Consider the following 24881-nt stretch of genomic DNA (forward strand, 5'->3'; position numbering starts at 1 on the left):
ACATTTGAAAAATGTTTTAATAACTCACTGATTGAATTTATTTACATTAAGTGTGCAGTCTTACCCTTTAAGAAAATTAACGGAATGAAATACTGTTCGTGAAATTAAAGATCACAACCAAACATGACAAAATGATGTTTTTCTTTTTTTACAGAAATACTCAGGGTTGAGTTCTTCAAATTATTTTTCCCTTATCAGATAAATAAGTAAAAATAAAACAAAATAAAAATGGATTATTCTAGCCCCGACGGGCACATGAATAATTACATTTTATTATCTATTCATTTAAAAATGTATTTTATTGATAAAAAAAGTAGTCTGTAAAAGACCACAACAGAATCTGTGGATTAACTAATTATTGTCTCCTCTTTCACTCTTTCTTGTTGTGTATCTGCAGTGTAATCAAGCGAGCTCCCGATTCAGTCAGTTAAGATGACGACAGACTTTTGAATCATAAATAATATACGTGATAACGTCAGGAGAGCTGGAAGCGTTTTAAAGAAATCACATCTCCCACCTGCAGCCGCAATCAGCATCCAACCACAAAACAAAGACACGTCAGGATTTACCCAAAACTGCTTTATTCACTCACAATTAGACCTCACAGTCTGAGCTCACACACAAAATGAAGCACCACTCTCAGTTCCTGTGGTGTAACATGCTGAAAGAAACGACACTTAACAAAAATCATTATTGATAACTGACACTGCATGTTTTAATTCAGTCCCTACAGAAAACCACGTCAGTCAGTCCAAACTGCTCGGTCGGGTTGTTTCGGTGGAAATAGTTACCTGAATATTCTCATTAATTCTAGTTTAGAGCAGCACATTAGTGGAATTAGATATGCAGACAATACGAGTTAATGGCCCTTTTAGAGAATACAAAAGAAGAGTGATCCTATGTGACATTGCCACAATAAAACTAGAAAAAATATATATTAAAAAAAAAAAAATCGAATCAGAATGAGACAGCAGTCTGTTATTGTACAACATATTTACAGAGGTCGTGCTCTCGAGGTCTCGTCTCCAGAGATTGAGAAACGTAAAGCTTCGCTCACAGGCGTGTCTGTGGATGAGTGTAAATAAATTATACATCTCAGCAGGGCCTCCTGCTGTTTGCGGCCGGTGCTGGGGTTGTGCTTCACAAATACCGAGCACGAAAGCAGAATATTGCGGCATGTTTACAGTTTCCCCTTCGGAGACCTGAATGTAAGTTAGTCAGAAGTGATGCACGTCTCCTCTTCAAACGCTTTGAACCGTCGCAGGAGCAAAGGTCAAACTGTCTTTTTCTTGTATTGCTTGGTTTCACTGCAGAAACTAACCCTGAAAAATTGCTACGATCAAACTGGTGATCGAAGCAATTTTACTGCATGTCGTGTATTTCTTAATCCTCTGCTGCCTGTACAACAAATTTGCCCCTCTGAGATTAAAATAAAGTTTATTTAACTTGAGTGTGAAACCTGAAGGACTCATGTACCAGCCGACAGTCGTCACGCCTTTATCCCCTCGATGTGCGACAACAAGGCTGATTTATACGCTTCATATTTCCAAACTTGTGTCAGGTAGCCGAGCAGCACGGCGGATTAAGATTAAGTTCTCCAAAACAAAAAGGGGGATTCGATTTGGGGGCAGAAGAGTGACATTAATCATTTATGAGCGTACCACACATGGAGAACAGCACAGATAGGGTTTGTTTGTCCTTCGTTCGAGCCTAGATGTCGCACCATTCTTTGCAATGGTTGGAACAGCCACACACTCTGTGTGTGTACGTACATGTATGTGTGTGTGTGTGTGTGTGTGTGTGTGTGTGTGTGATGCTGTTTCCCTCCTCAGGCAGATAAAGCTGTCTACGCTCGGAAGTCGTTCCCAAAGTGTCTGCTCTGGTCCTCGGTCATGGACAGATAGGTGGCCCTCATACTGGGGGAGTACTGTGGATCAGACAAACACAAGGACACGGGGAGGAGGGGAAGGTTACAGGTCGGTCCTGAGAGCTGAGAGACAGATTTACAAGCATGAACTGAGCCTAACCATCAGCTAAACACACTGAAAATCTGTCCTTTGAGCCTTTCATTCTTACTCTGTGGAGGCCTGAAAGTTAATACAGTCATCTTTAGATTTAGACCAGTTAATCTGGAATATAATGAAGAATCAAGCTAAAAAACAGAACAAAACACTTTATTCTGTACTACTACAGTATATTCATAACTTCAACATACAGATCAATGGTGGGGAAATGGAAAATGCTGGAAAGGTAATGAATGCTGGCATATTTCATTTCATTTCATCAATACTCAGACATAATATTTCTGCCAAGTACCAAAGTCTGACACACCTGATCAGGAATATCGCTGGATAAAATTAGAGTTTATTAAAATTTATTTGTAGACACTTATGACACTAGTGTGTAAAAATGTTGAGAGATACCCGGCATTACCTGTAACTGCTTTTAATTTCTCATCCAGACTTGTTTTAAACTATGTCACTTTTACTGGACTCAGATGGGGATTCTGATGAGACCAAAAGAAGAAACTATCAGATGCAGGTTTATTTTCCGCTTCTCTCTTTTTTTTAGTTATGTTACATATGTTGTCTGAATCTGTTTCTATGAGATATTCAGTTACTTGCTCACAACAAATCCAAAGTGAAAATGTGCAGCGATGGCGCTGACTGTTTATTTCCCCCATCATGTGTCTTTAATGAGATGAAAACACGATGAGATTAAAGCTGAAAATTCTGATTTTCATTCGGAGGGTCTTTAATCCAGGCAGCCTTCCATCAAAGAAGCTGCCTTTTACATCTTTACACTACAGCTGGTGAGTATTAGCGGCTGAAAAGACAGATTTTTAGAGGAGTTTAGGCTTTAATTCATATCTATTAAACTAGCTCATTGCGTAGATTTGGGCATAGCTCAAACAAAACGACTGCCGTACTCTGTGAATGATTTTAAGCACTTTACAGTTACAGTAACATTGGCATCTTTCCAGTTCTCTCAAAAACAAAGAAAAAATAATATGTCTGGTGCTAAACGCCTTGTGGTTCTACAAGCTACAGGACTGAATGACTGGAGCATGCACAGAGGCGAACTGTGAGGAAAATCAAGCGTGTTAACTACAGTACCCCCCCGTGAACACCAGGGGAAGACATCCCTCACTAATTCAGTAGAAACTATCTGAGATGAAGACAACAGGTTGTGAGTTTCAAAGCCATGCCAAACAGGAAAAAACAGCATGGGAAACAAACTAAGTGATGTGAGGAAAGGGAGAGGTTAAAAAAAAAAAAAAAAAAGACGGCCGATGCAACAGAAAGAAAAGTGACAAGAAGGTCGGGGGGGATAATCCTGAGGAAGAGTTGAAAAGACTTACTCTGTTTCTATACTGCTGAGAGTATATCTCCAAAAGTTGATTAAAAAAGAGGAAATATAGAAATGAAAGATAAAAAAGAAAGAAACAAACAAACAAACACACACATGACAAACAAACAAACAAAAAATATATAAAAGAAGCTGTTAGCGGGAGACTACTGCATGGTGCCGTGCAGCTGTAGTCACGAAGGAGAATTTAATTACACATTACTTGCTGGTGTTAATTAAGAAAGAAGTCATAAGGCAAAGTACATCACATTTTCTGGTCCAGTTAGAAATAGAGGCTGGAGGTTAATGAGAATGAGAATGAAAAGCAAGAAATAATATTAATATTCTTTGTCACTAACAAAAAAACAAACAAATCTGCTGTGGTGAGTTCGAGCCCATTTAAAATTAATTATATGTATTTATTATTTATTCCCTTTCAGCAAAACTAAATAGACTAAGTAGCAAATATCTATATATATATATATATATATTTATATATGTACTGTATGTGAGGCTGTGCTGGGTGAAAATTTAATCCATCATGTTTCTAATTTTATTTCCTTCATCTATCAGGTGTTAGAGGAGGCACGTGAGGAGGAAAAGCTGTAATGTCAACAGCGAGCGAAGACCTGTGTCGCTCTCTCTGGAGGCAAAATGATGTTCAACTTCATGATTAAATATTAACTACATTACTTCTCCTCTCCTTGCTTTTGGTACTGTAAGTCAGCCTGCGGTAACTCATGGAGGGCAGGAAAAGCCACAGTGTTTAGTGATATATAGAAAAAAAGGTCAATGAGGTCAAGGGAAGGTCACGACTTAAAGGTGGTCTTTAAGGAAGTGAGTCCTGAGTCACCGATGAGATAGTTAGCACTTATTTAAAAAGACATCTTCCTGTGGTTTGAAGGTTAGATGTGGTCAGTGCGTTAGCTGAGTAGGAAGTGACATCATAGGGAGGACTTGGCCTCCGGGACCCAACGCACCGAAGGGGGCGGAGATCCTCGTCCTATCAGAGGCACGTTCTCGTACCGTGGATTTCCCCCGAACAGGGCGGTCTGGTTCCTGGGAAAGGAGGAGAGAGATGATTCAGAAGCTGCAGGAAGACCGAAATGGAGGTTTCACACGTTACGTCCATTCGCTCACATGTACTCAGACATGGGGGCATTGGAGACGGCGGGGGCGGGCGGGTGTAGGCTGTTCTGGCTGCCCATGCTGCTGCTGTAGCTGCAGAAGCTGTGCATGTTGGTGTGGTTGGGGTTCTGAGAGCCGATCCTCCTCATCCGCGGGTTGAACGGGTCCTCCTCGTCGATGTCGTCGTAGTCCTGCTCCCTGAAAGCACAAAAGGACAAAGACGTGAAACTGGTTATTAGAAATGAAAGTACAAATCCAGAATATACCTGAGAATCATGAAATTTGAAAGTTTTCTTCTTTATTAAAAGAAGAATTTAACATTTGTCTCTGCATCAATTAGTATATTGAGAAAAGTCAGGTACATTCAGTGGTGGCACTAATTTCCCAAAGCATTATGGGAACTGTATTCCCTGAATTTGAGCCTTTTGGGTCATCAGGCTCAGACAAAGAATAACGGTAAGAGTGATTATCTATTTTTGTGCTGGACTATCAGCAATTTTGAACATTTAGTAGTTGGATTCGTTTTTTTTCCTGAGTGTTAGAATGAAAACAAACTCTGGTTCCGTTTTAGCCCTCGTGAGGACATGAGAGTTTTTCTAAAGCAGACTTAGTGTTCACCCTCCCAGGAAACTATTTGTTTCTTTAGCACGATATGAATATGAAACCTGAAAACCTGATCACAATCACAGTCAATGCTTCAATACTGTTTATTTATTTTTGACAAATCAAATCATCCGTGCACGTCTGCAGGGACAGCATCACTCCAGGGAACGTGCCAGGAAATCAAAACTCATAAAAAGACAATGCTATGATGGAAAACATGAGTTTAGCTGCGCTTTTCTTTTTTTTTTTTAATTATTATTTTAAAACAACCCCTGCTCTCACCTTCAGTACTTCAAAATTATAATATAGATGACAACAGATCAAATTTTTGTTTTTAGACGATTTCTTTGCAACCTTTTTTGCTTTATTTTTGTATCTGGACAGATTAGAATGTGCAAAATAGATTGAATGGCGCTTTAAGTGGATAGTATGCTTCCAAAGAGGACAGAGTCAGCTATCGGCGACTCCGAGGAGGCATTTTGCAGAGCCAGACAACAAAAATTAGCATTTGTTGCAAAACATCTGGTCAAATGTAGAACTATAACAAATATCGCCACACATGCAGGGCTTGGCGCACAATGTAGTGCTGCATCGGGACAGGTGAGGGAGGAAATGAGGACGTTCAGCCAGGCAGGCAAGCAGAGAACGAACTGACCTGCAGGCAATTTGTCTCCATGCCCTGGGAATGGCACACAGCATGACAGTGAAGGCACAGGCTGCGAGGATGGAGAAGAGGCAAAGGTAGAGCACACCCTCCACCCCGTCGTAGCACACCCCCACCATCGCATCCAGGTAATCCTAAAGAGGTCGACAACAACATGAACACAAACAAAACAGCAAACGCACCTCAAAAAAATGAGGTGGAGCTGTGTGATAAAGCACTTTGAGCACCGGTGTGTGTCCTCCCCGTGTACTTCTTTCACATCATGCCCATTATTCATGTAAACTGTTCTGCAGTAACAAGCAAAAACTGTACGAGGAAACGCACACGAGAACAGTGAGGAAGTCAATCTTGTTGATTCTCAAATTCCTTTTGTTGTGGCTCTCTCCACTCCTGCTACCAGCTCCACACTCTGTCTTAAACTGAAGTCCTCCGTGGCCACTTACTCTGCTGTTGACCTAGATGTGCTGCTGGGATGCCAATTAGGATGCAGTGTACAAACCTTATTGAGCCCCCTGCAGTCCAGCAAGGCGGTCAGCTGGTGCAGACTGGCCTCCGACGAGTTGAGCAAATGCTGGATGCCCAGGAGGTCTCTCTGTGGAGAGGTCACCATATTACAGATTACACGACAACACCCATCGTCCTCCAACGATAATTTGGAGTTGCAGCCCTACCTCAGCTGTGGGGAACAGAGGGACAGCGAACTGAAGCAGACTCTGGATCTGGATCTGCATGGTGGTCAGAGACCTCTGGAAGATGGTCAGAGGCTGCAAAACAGGACAGCGAGGAGCAGCATTGATGTAATGGAGTCGTACTGGGAGAGCCACAAAGGAAGAGCGAGTGTGTGGCATTGAGAATAAAGGTCAACAAGGTCAACAAGGCTTGACCTGCAGCTGAACATGAATATGCAGACTGCGTGTCCTTCCACAAGCTGATGGATAAAAGCACAGTGCAGTCCTTCTCTTGCTTATTTATTTTACGGGGAAAATCTCATGTGGACTAGAGTCACAATAATTTATGTATAAAAGAACATAGAACCATATCTGAGAAAGCAAACGACAGAGAAATGGATGGCTGTGATGAAAATTGTCATCTTGTTGGTTTACCTTCTCACCAACAGGGGGCAAAATCAGCCTCCACATTCACCAGAATTTATCAGAAAAATACTGTCTTACCTTAAAGACAGCACCTTCTGCACTCCCCTCCCCACTTTATTTAACATACAACCATAACCATAAGTTAATTAATCGTTCACATCTCCAAGTGAAATTGTGTGTTCGCAGTCACACAACCTAACGAGGAGCTTGGCCTGTGGCATTGTGTTAAATTGAAACAGGATATGGTCAATTACCTCAACTAATCATAAATGTAACTGCTTTCCTCTGATCTGAGGATTTTTTTCTGGGTCTGGGTGGCTGTCTGCACTCAAACTGCTCTCTCCTGCACAATCTAATAACATTTCTTTTCTTTTTCTTTTTTTACTTTAGCTTTGGTGAGCTTGTTCTGAGCCAAATAAAGTAAAAGTAGGACAGAGAAAGTGGATAGTTGAGGACAGCAAGGAAAGGCGAAGAGATGACGTTAATAAGAAAAGAAAAAAGAGCTGTGGAGTGGAAGCAGGAGTGATGTGAAATGCAGGGGCAAATAGGGCAGAACTGTGGGGCAACGCTGCCATTCAGGCTACGAATACATGAAAGCAGGAGAGCGACTCAAGAGAGAAACTCCAAGAGGAAGTGAGAGAGCTTGTATGTTTGTCGGCCAGTTTTTTGCCGGCTTTGTGAACTTTTCACTTCTTCTGTATCTGTTGGAAATTTAAAAAGAAAAAGGACTGCTGACTGTGTTTGCCAGGCGGGGTGATAGCGGTCTGCCCTCTGCTGCTGTGCTCTTGTTATCCCCGGGGCATGTCCACAAGATTCAGATAATAAGATCTGAGCTGTTCTGGGTCAGGGCCTCGCACAAATCGACTTCAGCGGTGACATCAGTCAACGGAGAAGTCAGCGATGTGGCCCAAAACCACTGCTCTGATTCTCTGAGGAGAAAACCTCAGAAAAGAGCGCAGAGGAAGGATAAATTACTTCATCTTATCTGCCATGAGTTTATATCCTTCATCTTGGCGGCTTTGTATAACTAAGACACGTTTCAGTTGGTTTTCTTGATACACTCCTAAGAATGAATAAAATCCAAGAACAGAGGTAGAAGACAGAAGGAATTTCTACCTGCGAGCGGTGAGGTGAGTCAGACAGACAGAGCTGGAGTTTTGTTTATTCTACTTCCCTGACGTCACTTTGTTTGAATGTGTATTTCTGACCTATTCAAACTCAAATGGATTATTTAAATGTATTTATGTCTCCTCACATGTCTCCTACTCAATCCTCATTTCAACTGTGACACTTTTGTTACTTAAATGTATTCAGGCAGAAATCTGTATGTAACACGTGTACTGACCATTCAGACTTTCTATTAAGTGGAAAAAAAGGGATTAAAATATGTTTCCAAAGTAGGAGGAGGTCAGTCCAGGTGCGTTGGGTCTGTACTGGAATCCTCTTGACGTTCGGCTGTGTAGCTGAATCGCCTGAAAATTTACAGATGGCCTGACCTCAGTTACAGCTGCACCCCCCCACACCCCCCACCACCTAAGTCTCCACAGACGCTCTTCGCTTTTCATGCACGTCCACCCTCATTTTAACTTTGTCATATAAATTTCAAATGGCCTTGAAATCGCAAAAGAATGGCTGAACTTTTCCGAGGTCTGCTCAGGCAACGTTCAGCAGTCCAACCCGAAGTTTGACTCCGAACTTTCTTACCTGCTGGAAGGGGTTGGAGAGCGTCTGGTTGCAGTAAATGTAGTAATGAAGAATATCTGTGTGAAACACAGAGACACAGACAGACACAAATCACAGGGCCGATTTGTCATTTTTGTTCGAAATAAAACACCATTAGTGTCACGGCCACATCTTTACAGCAGCATTAATCATATTTTAGCTCACCAGCACTGATGATACTCTTTGACTGGCTCATGACGTACTTGTCAGGGGACACACAGAAATCACTTGTACCCTAAAATTAAACAGGAGACACGTGAGAGCGGCCTGAAGCAAACAGACAACAGAGACACAGCTGAGCAGAGTGAGTGACAAAAAAAAAAAAAGAACTTCAGAGCGGGAATGAATTAGAGCGTCAACTGCTAAGCACTCCACCTAACATTAAGATTTCATTAATACTTCAAAAGTCCTCTCGACAAAGCTTATGAATATGATAGCTATCATCTTCATCATTTTTGTGGGTAAAAAGGAAAATACAGAGGACTGGCTGCACTTATAATCCACTTAAATACGTCTAGACAGCAATACTTTTCAGTTCTGTCACACAGCCACTCGGCTTCACGGTGCTAACAAGAAACCTGCTTTAGTAAAAAAGTACAAGTAAATAAAGGAAGATAAATAAAAGCGAGGAGCAGCCGGCTCCTCCGAACTGTGCCGTCTGAATGCTAATCATCCCCCAGTCTCAGGACAAACACACTACGTGGAGCTGAACCCTCTCTGGAGGGGTACGCTAATGAGCCCCCACTCACAGATGAGATAAAGTAAGCCGAGTTTCCTCTGCAAACCCGAGCTAGTTTGTTAAAAAAGAGGGATGCCAAGCAACTCTGCCATTCAGTGGCGAGTTTGTTCAAATTCTTTAAGGGAAAACAGCGATTCTTCTTCTTCTCCTCGTTCTAACTTCCTGCTGCCTGTAATTAAAGAGTTCTGTGAAAGGCTGCATTCATTATGCATTCATTTTCTGTGGCAGTAATTTAACCGGATCCCACAAACACACACAAAAACAACTCGAGGATTTCCATGCAGACACTAGAATATCTGCATTCTGTGAAACACAATGACATCTGACACGCACACCTGTAAGTGCAGAGTGTGGCCACACACACAAAGATCTTCGGCAAGACAGAGTCTGCCAGCAAACAGACTGCAGCTGTGGTGCAGGTTTGTGTTGTTACTCTGGACGTGGAGGTTGTCTGACATCATTAAAGCACAGCAACCGCGCTTGTTCTCATTTAAAGTGGGACGCGGCAGCAAATCCATTTTCATGAGCTCAACCCCCAAGTCAGGGCGGAGGAACGGCGGCAGGGGTGAGGAACACATTTCAGGGATATTTATTGAGACATTTTCAGGTGGCAGCGGTAGGTTTGGGCCGGCCGATGGAAAAGTGGTAAGCCTCCAACAGCTGCTCCGTTTCTCCTCAACAGTCCAGAAACACTGAAGGCCCACAGCTGTGACAGACTATTTATTTTAGCCCCACAATGGCCAGATGACCTGTCTGCTGCTTATAGCCTGAAAACGCCAACATGAATAGTTGGACATCAAATGCTCGACGGGCTTCAACCACACAGTCCAGTCAAGGTCAGCCTCAGCCTCAGAGCCAGATTACATAACCAGCCAACCCAAATGCCATGATTCTGTAACACATATGAAGCGAGGATGTAAGAAATGTTTCCATTTGTCAAGTATGACAAAGTCAAGTAAGTACAATGCCCACTTGGATAGGTCACCAAGAAATGTAAAGAAATTCCCGAAAAGGTCCACCCTTCATGAAAATCTCAATATTTTACGGTAGGTAACTTAGAGCCGAATTGCAATGGCATTCGTGTTCCCCAGAGAAAACCCTGTTGTCTGTCCTACAGCGTCACATTTCATCAGCAGTTTGTTATGTAGGACCTCAAGTCCTGCATGTCATCAAAGGACGCCAACCAGGACTTCACATCACAGAGACCAGAGGCTTGCAAAGGAGACATTGAACTCGCGAACGTAAAAGGAGGATGACATCAGAGGCCAATATTTCGTAATTGATCACGACTCCTGCTGCTTTCAACCCCGACGCTCATTATCGGCAACATAAATTCACACAATCCTCTGCAGCCTCAGGTGGAAACACAACCGAGGCAGGTGGTCCAAACTGCACTGCTCCTCCGTCTCATGTTCTTTCTTTGATAATTCACTCTATTTTCACAAATCACACTGATTCTTCTCCTTTAGGGTCACTCAAATATTTGTGCCGCTCCTCCCAGTTTGGTTAATTACAATTTGCTATTATTTAATATCGATTCACTTATTCAGTATTATGAGCTTAGAACCTCTTCAGTCGGATTCCTGCTGATACGATCCTCCACTTTGAATTAATTTATGCCGACTAGATGCTGACAAGGTGCGGGGCTTGGGAATTTTTGTTCTTCGTCGCGGTCTATTTTTAGAGGTGTGCCGTCTGACAGCAGAGATCAAAAGAGCAAGAGGTGTCAGAAAGACAAACTCAGATCAAACAGGCTGGAGACTGGGCAGCGAGGAGGCGCCAATGCCTTCTTTCTTTTATTTTAGATGACACTGCATGGCTCTCAGTGCTTAACTCACAGTGAGAGTTAAGGCTAAAATATTTACAAAGGCTAGGGAGGGTAGAGAGACACTTAATTAGCGACTATTCAACCATTTGCGATGAAGTGAATTGCAGTCTTCTGCACAAGGCCAGACTCAAACATATCTTTTGTCAACAAATTCATTTGCTTGTAAGTGAGACTATGCAGTGAGTGGACTGACACCCTGCAGGTGCTTTTTGTAACGTCGGTATACACACATGCACGTATACTGCACACACACACACACACACACACACGGCAAAATCCATTTTTCAAGTGCAGTGTGTGCACAGTTAAAGCAATTTGTCATTGCTGTCGGAGCCTGATAAGAATTGATTGCGGCCCACATTAGGCTAGTTTACGTCGGATCAGACTGTTAGCCCGAGGAGAGGAGATGAAGCAGCTCACCACGGCGGCGGCCAGGTCAGCTCCCAGAGATGTCCAGCTCAGGACCAGCGTCAGCACTCCAAACACCATCATCCTGCAGGGACACAAAGCAGCAGCGGGGTCACAATGCCACTCAGCACAACAAATACACTGAATCGAATTTGCTGCATTTACCCAACTGATTAATAATTTACACCCCTTGTTGCAGTAACTTATTTATTATAGTTAATAGTTCTTAGTTATTATAAAGGGACACTATTCATTGGCAGGGAGCATCAAACAGACCTACGATGAGCTGATAAATTGATAAGTCAAACTTGCTGGTTAAAAGCTGCTTTTTTACATTAGCATTAGTTTGTGTCCCACGTAACGGATGTTCACGCTCCTCTCTTTCAGCTGCTGTTTGTTTGTTCACCAACAGAAAAAGGCCCGCTGCTTCAGCTGCTAAATGCTCCACTAAATTCACCTGCTAGGCTCTAACTTTCTCTGCCCGGTGGTTACTGCTGGACAGGTAGTGGAGATCGTTTTCTGCTGAAATCAGCGTCCTGCTACGTCCTAAAAAATGATTGGAGTGGAAACTACAGAAACAGTGGGGTCACAAAAATCTCAATAATAATGTTCGATAGAGCTCTCTGGGCCTGAGGAAAACAGCGATGAATGATCATGCGATTTATTGTTGATGCCGGTTATAAAGTTGGTCTTTTCATGAAACATGAGAAAAGACAGAGACAAAGAAATAACACGCTGTGAGGAAGAGGATAAAATCTGTGCTGCGTTCAGATGAGAAACGCATGGACAATCACAAATGAAAGCAAAAAATAAATAAAAATGTTGCACTTATATGGTTATCAGCACCGTATGGAGGGAATACAATGACGCACGAGGAATTATTTTCCCAACAGGCTCAGCTATTGAAAGGAAACAGCGTGAGCCCCGGGGGGTAGGAGTGGTGATCTCATTGGCTTGTCGTCAGCAGAAAGAGTCAGAGGTCATGTTTATTTCTGCAGCCTCAACACACAGTCATGAGCCCCGCAACAGCCGGCTGCTCCCGAGCCTGAGAGGTTACGAAAACGTGGTTCCAATCTACAGAGGGCGCCCTGCCCAGTGAGCTCATAGTATCAGAAAGGGGCACTGAGGACGTGACACGGCAAGCAGGAAGAGACTGCAGGAATCGGGAGCATGTTTGTGCATGCAGGGGGAGCAGCGATGTGCTTATCTGTGTGTATTCAGTTGGATAGAAAATCGATGGCCATTTTAAGATGAACACTGGTCCCGTCATAGATCAGCTCTCATTAGGGGAAATAATCCCCAGAAAATCCAATAAGCTCCCATTGATTTGACCACAGAGGCACTTTTCACCCCCCCTCCCTTTTCCAGCACGCGTGTAATTTGTGCATACACGTCCCGACTGTGAATGAAAGACTCTCCATTTGACACCTGTGTCTGTCTCAACATTTTATCTCCATTGATCCCTCACTTTCTTCCTCTTTACAGCATCCTCCCGCTCGCCCGGTTAATCTAATTCGCTGTGTGCTGAGGAGGTACTGCCTGAGCTCCCGTCACCTCCATCCTTCTTCCATTTCTCACTTTCTCTATTCCCCTGGCCACCTCTCCCGTATCTTCTCTCTGCCTTCTGCCTCTCTCTTTATCAGTTTTCCCTCTTGTAGTCAGTGTCCCTCCTTTCCCTCCGATAGAGAGCCCTCTCCGAGTCCTGACACCTAACCTGTAGCGAGATAGGAAGGGAGGGAAGAGCTGCACAGAATGCTCAACGTGCTTTAAAAACTAAAAACAGAAGAGATGTGCGGGTTGTTCTACTGTTTGACTGTTTTCGGGTGATTTATCGCTGAAACATCTTTTTCTTTTTTGCATCAATAGTTTTGCTTTGATGTTTTTCTGTGCTGTCTCACTTAAGCTGAGTCACTTCTGCTGTTACTTTAGTTAGATATGTTGATAAAAGGAAATATTGTGCTGCTTGTTTGGATTTTACAAAGAAATTGACTCTGTTTATCATGATATGCTCTTACAAAGGGCTCGCAATATTAGTTTTAGTTGCAAGTCTTGTAAATGGTTTGGGGGTTCCACAGGGCTTGACGCTCGGCCCTGCCTATTATTTATATTGACAGAGCTAATGCTCTGTAACCAACTGTAATGTCCGTGTTTTTCGCAGATTGCAGCTGTCCCAATAATGCACTCTGCACAAAAAATGAAATCTGACAACAAGGCATTTGACAAACTTTCTAAATGTGAAGTCAGTTCTGAATTGAAGAATATAATAGTAAATATATTCTTTTCTGTAGAGCCTGAAATATTGGGGTTGTCCATTTTCATTTTAGTTGGTGTTGAGAGAGTCTCAATGTGTACATAACTGGTCAAAAGCCATTTTAGCAGTAACTGCACTGTGTATGAAAAGATTGGATGGACATCTTTGACTTGATGAAGTCAAACCAATGTGTCTGCTCCTGAATGTTGTTTTTATTCGGCTCCTCTGCTGTTTCTCTGTGCTGCCATTAATTAGTTTTCTTTTGATTTCTGCAGTTTTCTGCAAGAGAATTGCATTCACAACTGTCATTTCTCATATCTTTCATTATTTTCAAACAGGTGGGGGAAACAAGGTGGCCGTGCGAATGGGAGTGATGCCCTTTGATCACCCCGTCACTTCACGCAGGTCAGGTTCAAACCGAGGAAGAGCTCATCTGGTTTTGTGCTCCGTTGGGCAAAAGGAAACTCCACGTACAACAGCAGTAAATCGAGCGTAAACATGATGCACGAAGTACACAAAGTGAAAAAAAATAAATAAAAATCAGACAACAAGGAGCAGGAATGATAAACGCGAGCAAATGCACTCGCCAAGTCACTCTGAATGAAATCATTGTGGGAAGTCATGTTTTTTGTTCCGCTTCTGAACTGAAAAATAAACTTTTCAGCTGTATGTTGGTGTTATAATCACATCTACAGGTTCAAATTTGGCTCCTGCCTTGTGATCACTGTCTAAGAGGCTATTAGCAACTAACTCGAACGCGCCTCATTGTTTTGTGTTTTATGAATTTTATGGCAAATGGGAACAATTTTCTCACAGATGGTGACTTTGGTGTGAATCCATCAAAATAACACTAAAACACTTAGCCCCTTGGTTTTCCTTTCACAAGCTGCCTTTTCTTAAAAATCTCACTACAGTTACTTTAGTTTGTGAAGTGAAGTTTTGACTCTGTGTGTCCTAGAAGTTAATGTATTATTAGACCCTTGCTATCGCTGCGAGGTTTCCAAAGGGTGTATTTCTTGGTAGGGTAGCAGCAGTTTTAATAAATCATCAAATGGCTTTTCTCTCAGTCAGAGTTTTTTCACATCAACAACCTGATGTGACCTGGATGTGGAGCAGCTGTACCACTCTGTGCGGCGCAATTCAAATTCAATACATGCATCCAGAATCCAGTCGGATTGTAAACTTATAATAAGCATTTCATAACAAAAGAAGAAATCAAATAGACAGACAGCGATTAACCATCTCGTCAGTATACTGATGAAAATGTAACTTCTTAGAATGTATTTACTGTTGCAAGGAAGTCCGTTTTGAATAGACATGTTCTGCCTGGATGGGATTCTGTCCAGATGATTGTTTTTTTGACGTTTGTCTGGTTTCAGACTGGAAAAACTTTCCCGCATACATTTCACTGTTTACATTCACAGAGCAGATAATTGATCAGCAAGCTCTGATGAGCAAGAGGGAAACTAGCTGCAGAGCTCAGCAGCCATTTCCTATTATGCTGGCGAGTTTTGACATTCAAGGTTATCAGAAGAACTCTAGCTTTCCCTTGTAAAGCTTTATTAAGTACCCGCACGCGGCTTCTTTTATTGCTCACTTGTTTGCATTGTTTGCTTTAATAGCGATTCTTCCTACAGTAGGTCCTTACACATGAGAGACTCTAATGCTTTCTGTCTTCCAGGGAAATAATTCCCTCTCTTTTACTTTCTTCTGCATGAAAAGCCGCTCACACGCATTAGAGGCCATTAAAGGAAGCCTAAAATTGGTTTATGCTGTATTTACATCACGACATTATGAGGTTCAGTTCATAAAATAGTTTCGCTGCTACGCACTGAAGCTTTGAAATTTCATTTTCTGAGGTTCTTTCACGCAGCTGAATGAGTTGACAGTGTTGAAAAAGAAAAGAAAGCCCAAAACAAAACAGAAAAACTCTCTCTACAGTCTGAAAAGAAATCTGAATAAAAAACTACTGACAGCAAGATATCTTTTTCTCCTCCAGAGCCAGTCAGCTACGAGCAGCAGAAAGAGCAGCAGAAAGAGCAGGACCACAGAGCGTAATCCTCCAAACCACATCCACTCTACTGGAAGAGAGCGTCCCGTGGGAGGGCAGACGCTCTTGACACTGACTCATCCTATGAGCACAACAGAACTGGAGGGTGATGTGAATCGGGGGGGAGTTTGTGGCTCTTAGGGCACGTTTAGCTCGCCTCACGCCCCGAACTGACTGATGGACACGGACAGAGTGACGCTCGGCTGGATGAACAGAGGCTCGGGTGGATTTCATGCCCCATGGAAGCTCCTTAGAGCGAGTCGACTGAGAGGGGGGGGGGGGTTGACCATCGCATCCCATTACGATGGATGTACTTCTGGTATAGATGCTGTAAGGACATTAAATGAAAGTGCAGATTCTGCTTGTAAATGTAAATACTGTGCATACAGTTCAGCGCTCACAGCATCATCAGCGTGTTACTTAATGCGTTCATCCTGCCATTTCCACGTTTCTTTCCTTTTTTTAAATCACACTCTTAAAAAGTGTTTTTCCCACATCATGTTTGGTCGCTTTAACATACACAACATGTGCTTTTACCTGTTTATTTATTTAGCATTTATTTATCTTGCTTCCTCGTCACATATAAAAAGTCAAATCAATAAAATATTAATCTGAGAAGAAAAAAAGGCTCTAAAAATACAAGGCTAAATATTTAATCACGTAGCATATAAGGCATTGGAGATACACTACTGTACATTGGCCCTAATGTAGAATGTAAACGTAATTCATGTCTGAGGTGATTTAAAGCAGGTCAAGTGTTGAGATGGAATAACGGTTTTCAGGAAGTTGTACTGATAAGATCAAATGGCTTCAGCTCTCTGCTCCAATTTGCCGAGGAGAGCTAATGAGACGGCAACATCCCAAAGTTCAGCCTACCGCTGGCGATGCTTAAAGGCAAGCGGCAAAAAGAAACAGGGCCAGTGGGGCAGCATTTACACAAGGACACGATCGACCCTCTTCTCTTCCTGCCTACCACATTCATTCAGCTCTTAAATAAAGATTATCCTCGCCATGATGAGACAGCAACAGTAGTGGTTAAAAAAAGCCAAATGTTCTAAACTCTAAATCTCTCATACAAACATTAAGGAGAATTAATGCAATCTGGGAGAAAATTGAGGAAAACAGATTAAGTCTGTCGCCACAAGGAAGTACAATGAATAATCTACCGAGCGTCATGTAATGATGTGCATGTTCAGTTTGCTTGTAACATCTGGAAAAATAATGGAATTTGCTGCGCTGATGTCACAAAGGCAAAATGAATGTATTCTGTTCCTTTGATGGCTCCCATGTTGCTGTGATTCACTTAGTGTACTGAGCTGCCAACCCCCCCTTCCCTCATCAGTCCTGCCTCTGCCTCTTCAATCCTTGTTTCCCCTTCCTGGTGTGTAGGTTGGGGAGAATAAACGTGAAAAACCGAGCAAGATTAGCTCTTTTCATCGTACAGAAAAGGAAAGGGGGGGGAGGCAGGTCGGACTCACGTGGTGAGCAGCCAACGAGACTGCTTGGCCAGGCCCAGACAGGCCAGAAGGCAGATGATCAGGTCCAGGATGAGGATCAGCAGGTAGGTGAGCCACCTGTAGAGACAGAACAGAGGAAGAATAGCTGCTGATGATGAACGCCTGCGTTGTCTGACCACAAAAACCCCAAAATATCAATATATCAACATTATATTGTTATTAGTAAATAGGATGACTTTCTTTCTAATCTCTGGGAAGGACAGACCTTTTTTCTCATTTAGTTTCAGCCTCAGTCTTCTTGTATTAGTGTTACAACAGTGCCATTCAATTTCAAGGCCTTTCCACCTGATCTTCACTTTAAAACCAGCCAGAAGCGGAGGCTTACCCAAACTGATGGGGCTGGCGTTAATGAGCTGGAAACCCAGCCATGTGCCGTGCAATGACAGAAACGTAGGAACCCAGTGGGCTCCTTCTGACTTTTTGACTAAACAGTCTGGAGTCGCGGCCCAAAAGGTGAGTGTTCCACTTATTTTCACCTCATGCGAAGTGTGTAGGAGTGCGTCTTCACGCCTGAGGACGCGCTCCTGTCCTCCTCCGTGTCTCCATCTGTTCTGTGACTGGACACGGAGCGGAGGTCCAGATGGTTTCCTGATGAATGAACTCAAATCCATACAGCTGAATGTTTTAATGTGACTGAGGGGCCGGCGAAAGCACCTTTTCACCCTGAACTGGTGAGCTATATATCTAATTAAAAACACCCCATTTTTCTTTCCGCTCCTCTAATTATCATCCTCCATTCCGTCATCTCCCTCTTTTCCCCCATCACCCCTCGTACATCATCGCACTCGCTCTTGTTATCTTTTTAATTATTATTTTTAACTTCTCATCCATGTGTCTCTGTCACCACTGAGTCCTTCCCACATGTCCTCCATCTATCTTTCTCTTTATTCTTCCTTCTCTCATCTACTCTCTTTAATCTCTCTCGCTCTCTCGTTCTCTTCCTCCCGCCGCCCTCGCCCTTCTCTCCCACGCCACCGGCTCCTCGGTTTTTCTCCCTCATTTCATCTCTTCCTTTTCTCGTGCCGCCACAGTGCGAGAGGCCGGGACGTCAGCACGCACATGGCAGCTCTTTGCTAACGCCGCCACCGTGCTTGTCTGTGCTATCTTAATCTAATTAGCTTCAGAGGAGAGCACAGAGACACGTGGAGATGGGAGGTTACATTCATGTAGTGATGTGTCGGGTAGTCAGGAGTGTTCTGTGTTTGCTGGCGTCGGCTTCAAAGGTTAATGATTAAGGACCTGACAGACACCTCCCTCACACACAGCTCAGAGGTCAACGTATAAATCTGTCAGGCTTAAGTATTTCTACATACATCAGGCCTTTATTCAACTACGACTTGATACAGAACCTTAGTCCTCAACATCGAGCTGAAAAATGGCTTTAAATCCACTTAGAGTGAAGCGTTACCATCAACATATGAGTTGTTGAACAGTAACTCGTGGCAGCCTAAATCACAATCACAGCAGTCCTTAAAGGGCCTGTGTTTTCTGGCTCTCAGTCTCTTCTCTGATTGGCTGATTTTTTGTTGCGTCATAGAGGTATAGGCAGCTCAATTCAAGTGGAGGTTGGAAGAGAATTAATATTGAATTATGGACCTGCTTTACAGGGAAAAAAGAATATAAATCACAAAGAGTTTGTTCAACCTGAAGACAATTCCTTGTGGGGTAGCTTTTGTAGCAAATCAAGACTTCCTTGGCAATATTTAAAAAAAATCAAACAGTGAGAAAATGGAGTCTCTTCTCTTTGAGATACTGTTAAAGGAAGGTGGAACGACACCTGGAGTGTACGGTGGCTGTATCGGTGCACTGGCCTTTAACAACTCAATAACGGAACATGGCAAACACTGTGTGCAAGCTTTGGAAGTAAACAAATTATTTCTGGATGCGTGCACTGAAGACGGAGAGCCAACGCAGAGACAACAACACTCCGGCTTTCATAAGTCCGGCCAAACTTGTGAAAAACACACATTCCTGACGCTCACACATGCAAACAATTCGCTGCTAATTAGTCCATTAACAGCTTACAATGTCTGGGTTCCTGCTCTCAGGCTGTCTTCACCGTTAGTGTGAAGCTACGTGGGGTATTGAGTTATCGGAGAGGCAGAAGAGCCACATCGCAGATCAATACAAGCACACCAGCTCGTCTGTTCCTGCAGACTGCATAAAGACACGGGCCTGTTTCTGCTCTGAGATGAGAAGGCTGACAAGGCTTTGGATCCTAGTTTAGTGCGTCCCGTGGTTGTTAAGACCAGTGTACTGTATCATTAGGCTCAGTACACAACAAGGGTTGATGCAATGACTGCTAATGATTTAACAGGAAGCCTCATCCTACACAGCCGTGTCCGCTGAGGATTTTTATTAACACGAGTGTCTAATGCACACATGCAGCCGCATTATTTCATCCCATCCACCATATAATGTCATGTGATATATTCAGGTCATAACATGCAGGATGAACCAACCTACACATGAATTATCTATTTGAATGCATGTTCAGCGGACATTTTGCTCTAATTGTAGGCTTTACAAAGCGACATTGATCTTATCACTTGGTTATTTTGCATTTCTAAGAATCTGCGATACTTTGTGATTGTAATGTTCATAAAATACGCAATACTGCCGGCTGCTTAGCCGTCATCTCCAAAACGAACTAGCTACCACCCTGGTATATTTAAACAAGCAACTTGTTCCCAAGATATTCATAATTACATGTCTAAAATAGCTTGCTACTAATTTGCATTTCAGAAATGCATGTGTGCAATTTAACCTTCCACAACATTATGGGTGAGCTACACCCCTGAAAATATTCATGGTAACTTTGGGTGGATTCCTCTTCCTGTCAAACCAGAAACCACCACATCTGGAGCAGCGAGCGAGGCCTTGGCCACGCTGCGCCTTACGAGCCAGACACATGTATCCCTCAGCCCCTCACCTGTAGTACTCTATGTTTGCTGTTCGATCGGCGATGGATGCCAGGTCCACTTTGGCCTCCTCCCAGTCAGGCAGGCCCAGCAGCTGTTTGATCACGTTGTCGGCCATCTGCTGCATGAACTGCAGGGTCTGCACGTAGTCGCCGCGTGTGGCGAAGATCTCGTCCAGCCTTGCGAGGTGCTGGTGCAAACCGCTCTTCATGCTGCCCATAGTCCCACTAACCTGCAAGGAGCGTGAGATGAAAGATACGGCAGATCTATCAAAGTTTTGTCTTTTTCAAACATGGGAGTGGAAGGTTAGGCGGGTCAACCTGAAACGTTTCCAGGAAAAGACAAAAGCCACTATCAGGCGTGAAACTCGCGTTACAACCGACACCTTACCAAACGTTACGTTTGTGGTCTTGGAATCATATTTTAATGTTTTTAATTTACATTTTCTCAGACTTATTTCCTGGTTACACTGCTGCTCTGAACAGCTGTGAATTGTTTCATCACACGGAGGAAAGATGTCTAAATATAGAAGATTTTTTGTTGCTTGAAGCGAAGCACTGAACCAACCAGTCAACTGCTGCTCTTACGGAGCGGTTCAGTGGTTACACTGGAGGAGTCCTGGGGACACAGCCGCGTTTGCATTCATATGTGTGTGTGTGTCCTCAGGCTATTTTTACGTCTTCCAGTGTGCTCTAAAGAAAAGTAGTCGCTGGTAAAATCAGCATCAGAAGCAGTCGACTTCATCTTCATGTTGTTGCAGATGTCTTTGGCGTGAGATCACAGCCAACATGAAGTGATGCAGAAAGTCTGATAAGCATCAATAGGGTGGCCTCGGTGGTGCTGGTCTGTCTGTCGGTTTGCACAGAAACATCTCCACACTTTTCCTCTCCTCCATCATCAGGTCAGAAGTTCTATTTGTCTGAGACTTTGGTCTATTTATGAGCAAATAACCTGCAAAACAAACAACGCTCCCGTCGGCTTTAGCTGCAGATGCTAACAGATGCTGGACGTGGCGATGGTCATACCTGCATGACAACAGCACTTTAGCATTGTCATTGTGAGCGTGTTAGCATGCTGAACTCAGCAGTCAGCTCAATGCACTTCTCCGCTTCAGTAAAGCCTCACAGAGCTGCTGGCATGGCTGCACACTCTTACTTGTGTGAACTAGAAAAACTCAAGATATTCAAAATAATAATATATGTAGTGATAGACGCCAGGTAACAAAGCTGGTTATCGATCTCAACTATGTTTTCCAAAGCTGCCAGTAGCTAATTGTGTACCGACAGTCTTTTCTCACAGTACATGTACAAGAGCTTTTGGTGAACATTTACTCTTTAAAAAAAAAAAAAGTTTCACAAATAAAAAAAGTGGCCAAAGGTGAGATCAGCCTGAACACGAGTTCTGGCCTGCGCTTTCAATCAATGGCGGCACACGGCGAGAGGGGACAGTGTGTGTGGGCGAGCAGGAATAGTGAGTGTGGGTTTAGGTGAAGAGGTCCATTTTAAGTAAACAGTTCAGCTTGGAAAACGGCCAGAACTGGAGAGCCCGGGGGTGAAATAGTAGGTTTTCTGCTGCATAGTGGAGTTTTTGTATTCCACGACTGCTGCTGCTGTTTGTCAGACTATTTTCCAAAGTGATACCTCACTAGCGAGACGGATAATTTGTTAACCCCTGAAATGATAGAGCTAATCCACTCCCTCGAGGGGAAATGAGATACTCCTAAAGAGCGAGCAAACACAGTAAATATCACTCATTTATCTTAAAACCTCACGTTTCCACCTCGTCAGCTAAACAATAAAAGATCCCATGGATTTATACATGTGTGCAAGTATTATGTTATTCATATGCACCAGTTCTTCTAAAGGCAGAAAATAGATTTCAAGGAGAGATATCCTGCTATTTGATAATTAAAAAGCGTAATAAATGCTATCATTCAGCCAGGGGTATTTGGCATTCACAACAGACACAACTCATATTGTTGCTGTGAGCTGAGACAAGGGGGGTTAGGGTTAGCTGGGTCTGAATTCAGTGTGTGACCCACACTGGCTAGCAGATGGCAAGACTGACGTTTTACGTTTTCTATATATAAATACAGGAAAAATAGAGCTATGAAAAAAAAAGTGTTGTCTGTTCCACTTTTTTTTTCCCATTTTATGGAAGATGTTTTCACACAAATCACTTTTTCGTTATAATCTTTTGAATTGGACGTTACTATAGAATGAGCTCAATTATTGATGCTGTGACAAAGCAGACAAAGTCATATAAAACATTTTAAGACTTTCCCATAAAGCAAGGCAAAAACAAGCATAGAAGTTTCAAGTATAATTCATGAAATTAATCATGTCTTTCTATTCTAGTCAAAATAAATGGTGATCGACAAAAAGAGAAAACAACCACAGTTATTCATGTCTCATTTCTCAAAAGGAATTGTATTTATGTATACACTTATCAAGGAAAATTTGCCGGAAAGACTCTCGACTGAGATTTGGCCAACCCTAAACCTACCAAAACCTGTTTCCCCCTCTGATGTCCATCCATCCTCTATTTTTTAATAATGCAGCAGGTCTATAATAACGCTGTGAAAGTATCAAAGCGCTGACACACAGACTGTGTGAAGAAACTGACCCACCCAGACAGGATTGATGTGTTTAATTTTAATCTTTCAGAAAACCAATCAGAGGAGAGCTTTGGTTAACACGCTGACCTGCTGCTGATGCTACGTGTTAAACCACACAAAGACCTTTTTACTTCCTCAAAGCCATAAATATTTCTTTTATTGGATGTATAAACTTCAAATGAACCAATTATGGGACCCATAAATGACAGAACGTGGGCCATCCTGAGTCAGACATTGGGACTTTGGTACTCTGCGGTTTGTTATCTGATCACTGATTGTGGCTGCGTCCTCCTTTGGACTGAGGAGATGAAATCACAGATGAGAAATGAAGGCATGTATCCGATCCTGAAGCGCTCGGGGAGACAGCCAATCCTGCTAATCTCCCCCTTCGTCTATGTCTGATCCTCACCGTTTAAGTGATCCGCACCGATCAGGCAGATACGATTCCCGGCACCTTTCTTCTCATTCTGTATCTCGGTCGTGATGTTTTGAGGGCACGGAGAAGCATCCGCTGCCTCGTATCCTTTCTAAACTAACAATGAGCTGCGGATTCTGTTTGACGCACATCTATTTTACTGCGGGATATCCTCTTCAGCATGCTGGAGGGTAAACACCAAACAAACGAACAAAAAAAAAAAAAAACCAAAAACCTGAGAAATAACAAGCAGCCTTGGGCTGAAAAGCTGAAAATGCTGTCAAATATCAAATGTATATTCCAGCTTGAGGAAAAGAAAGTATAGATCAATGCACATTATGTAAAGGTTCTCGTTTACATGAGCTTGTATCTATTATAGGCCCTGAAGCAGAGATGAGGGGGTGTAGGATTGTCTCATATGCTTTTCTTTGCCTCACCGGCTCAGATGATAAAATCTGATCCACAATCACGCTGAAAACTTAAGTTTCATATTGATTTACATCTATAATAGCCCTTTGTGTTGTACCTGCATGGAAAAGACGTATCACCTGATTATGAATCATATCTAACTATTTTTTTTCCCATCTGGAGTTAATATCACAGGATAAAGACTCTTTCCCAGCTTTACCTCACTGCCACTCAGACTTCTTTCAGTAGAAGTGGGTCTTTATCTTTCCGCCTGTTGGGGCCGGCACACGGTCTCCAAGGACATGATGCTTCAAGATGATTCTGGGAACATTAAACAACAAAAGGCTGGAAAAGAAAATTTTTGATCGTAATACAGAGCTCATAGAGAGACTGTTCATCTGTGATGGAAACAGAAAGTGTGCTGTGAATCACTCTTAAGACCTGCGTCGGACTAAAAACCGACATCTTTCCAGGTTTTCCTGTAGAGAAACTTCAGGTCGCCCAAAGAGCTGAACCGTCTCCACACATCTTCCAGATCACAGCTGGCCTTGTCTTCTCAGTCGGCGAATTAATTTTCTCTCTTTTCAGCTGCTGAACAAGCATCCAAGAATCACTTCCGCTATATTCTCTGGCTTTCTCTTAATCACCTAATAAATGAGGGCAAATGAGCCTATTTGTTTGACTTCAACAAAGGTGGAGATCCTTTTTTTTTCCAGCTCTGCCTCACTGTCTCTGCATGATAGTGGAAATCCTTTCTTCAATTAAAATTGAATGTGGGAGCTGGAGCGTAAAATGGAACATGGGTCTGAAGAGCCTCGGCAGCTCGCTCACCTCAAAGATAGAGACCATCTTCACTGTTGGGTATGGAAGCTCAGCAGAGCTCTTTAAAAATATATTCTCTCCTACTTCTCTTTTTCTCCTCTAAGATACTTGATGACCACAGAGCTCTTAGGAGGTTGGGAGCTTTATTCATGAAACATCCAACAGACCTCAAATCAAGGATTTCTGGAAAACTGATGGCCAATGAGATTGCGAAGCTACAAAAAGTTTAGCTCTAAGTGCTGTCACGCACAACCGGATGAGAGCAGGTCAATGACTCTGCAGTTTAGAAGGCAAGAGTTCACAAGAGAAGTTTGCCTTCAACTTTACAAAACTGCCCATCCAGCCT

General features: G+C 42.8%; 1 protein-coding gene across 2 annotated transcripts in view; it reads right to left on the minus strand.

The window, feature by feature from the left end:
• Positions 1–341: 341 nt before the first annotated feature.
• ttyh2 (tweety family member 2) overlaps positions 342–24881 on the minus strand; it is a 48536-nt gene continuing 23996 nt past the window's right edge. The window contains exons 4-14 of one of the 2 annotated variants that reach the window (XM_029527540.1): positions 20285–20505; positions 17314–17409; positions 11547–11619; positions 8725–8794; positions 8542–8597; positions 6415–6507; positions 6243–6335; positions 5735–5877; positions 4489–4674; positions 4329–4407; positions 342–1927 (exon numbers count right to left, since the gene is read on the minus strand). In XM_029527540.1, coding sequence (XP_029383400.1) covers positions 1847–1927; positions 4329–4407; positions 4489–4674; positions 5735–5877; positions 6243–6335; positions 6415–6507; positions 8542–8597; positions 8725–8794; positions 11547–11619; positions 17314–17409; positions 20285–20505 — 1191 coding nt within the window. In that variant the 3' untranslated portion in view covers positions 342–1846. Of the gene's footprint in view, positions 1928–4328; positions 4408–4488; positions 4675–5730; positions 5878–6242; positions 6336–6414; positions 6508–8541; positions 8598–8724; positions 8795–11546; positions 11620–17313; positions 17410–20284; positions 20506–24881 lie in introns of both variants that reach the window. The other variant, XM_029527541.1, reaches the window with a different exon arrangement.

The sequence above is a fragment of the Echeneis naucrates genome, chromosome 19, assembly GCF_900963305.1.
Source record: "Echeneis naucrates chromosome 19, fEcheNa1.1, whole genome shotgun sequence".
NCBI lineage: Eukaryota > Metazoa > Chordata > Actinopteri > Carangiformes > Echeneidae > Echeneis > Echeneis naucrates.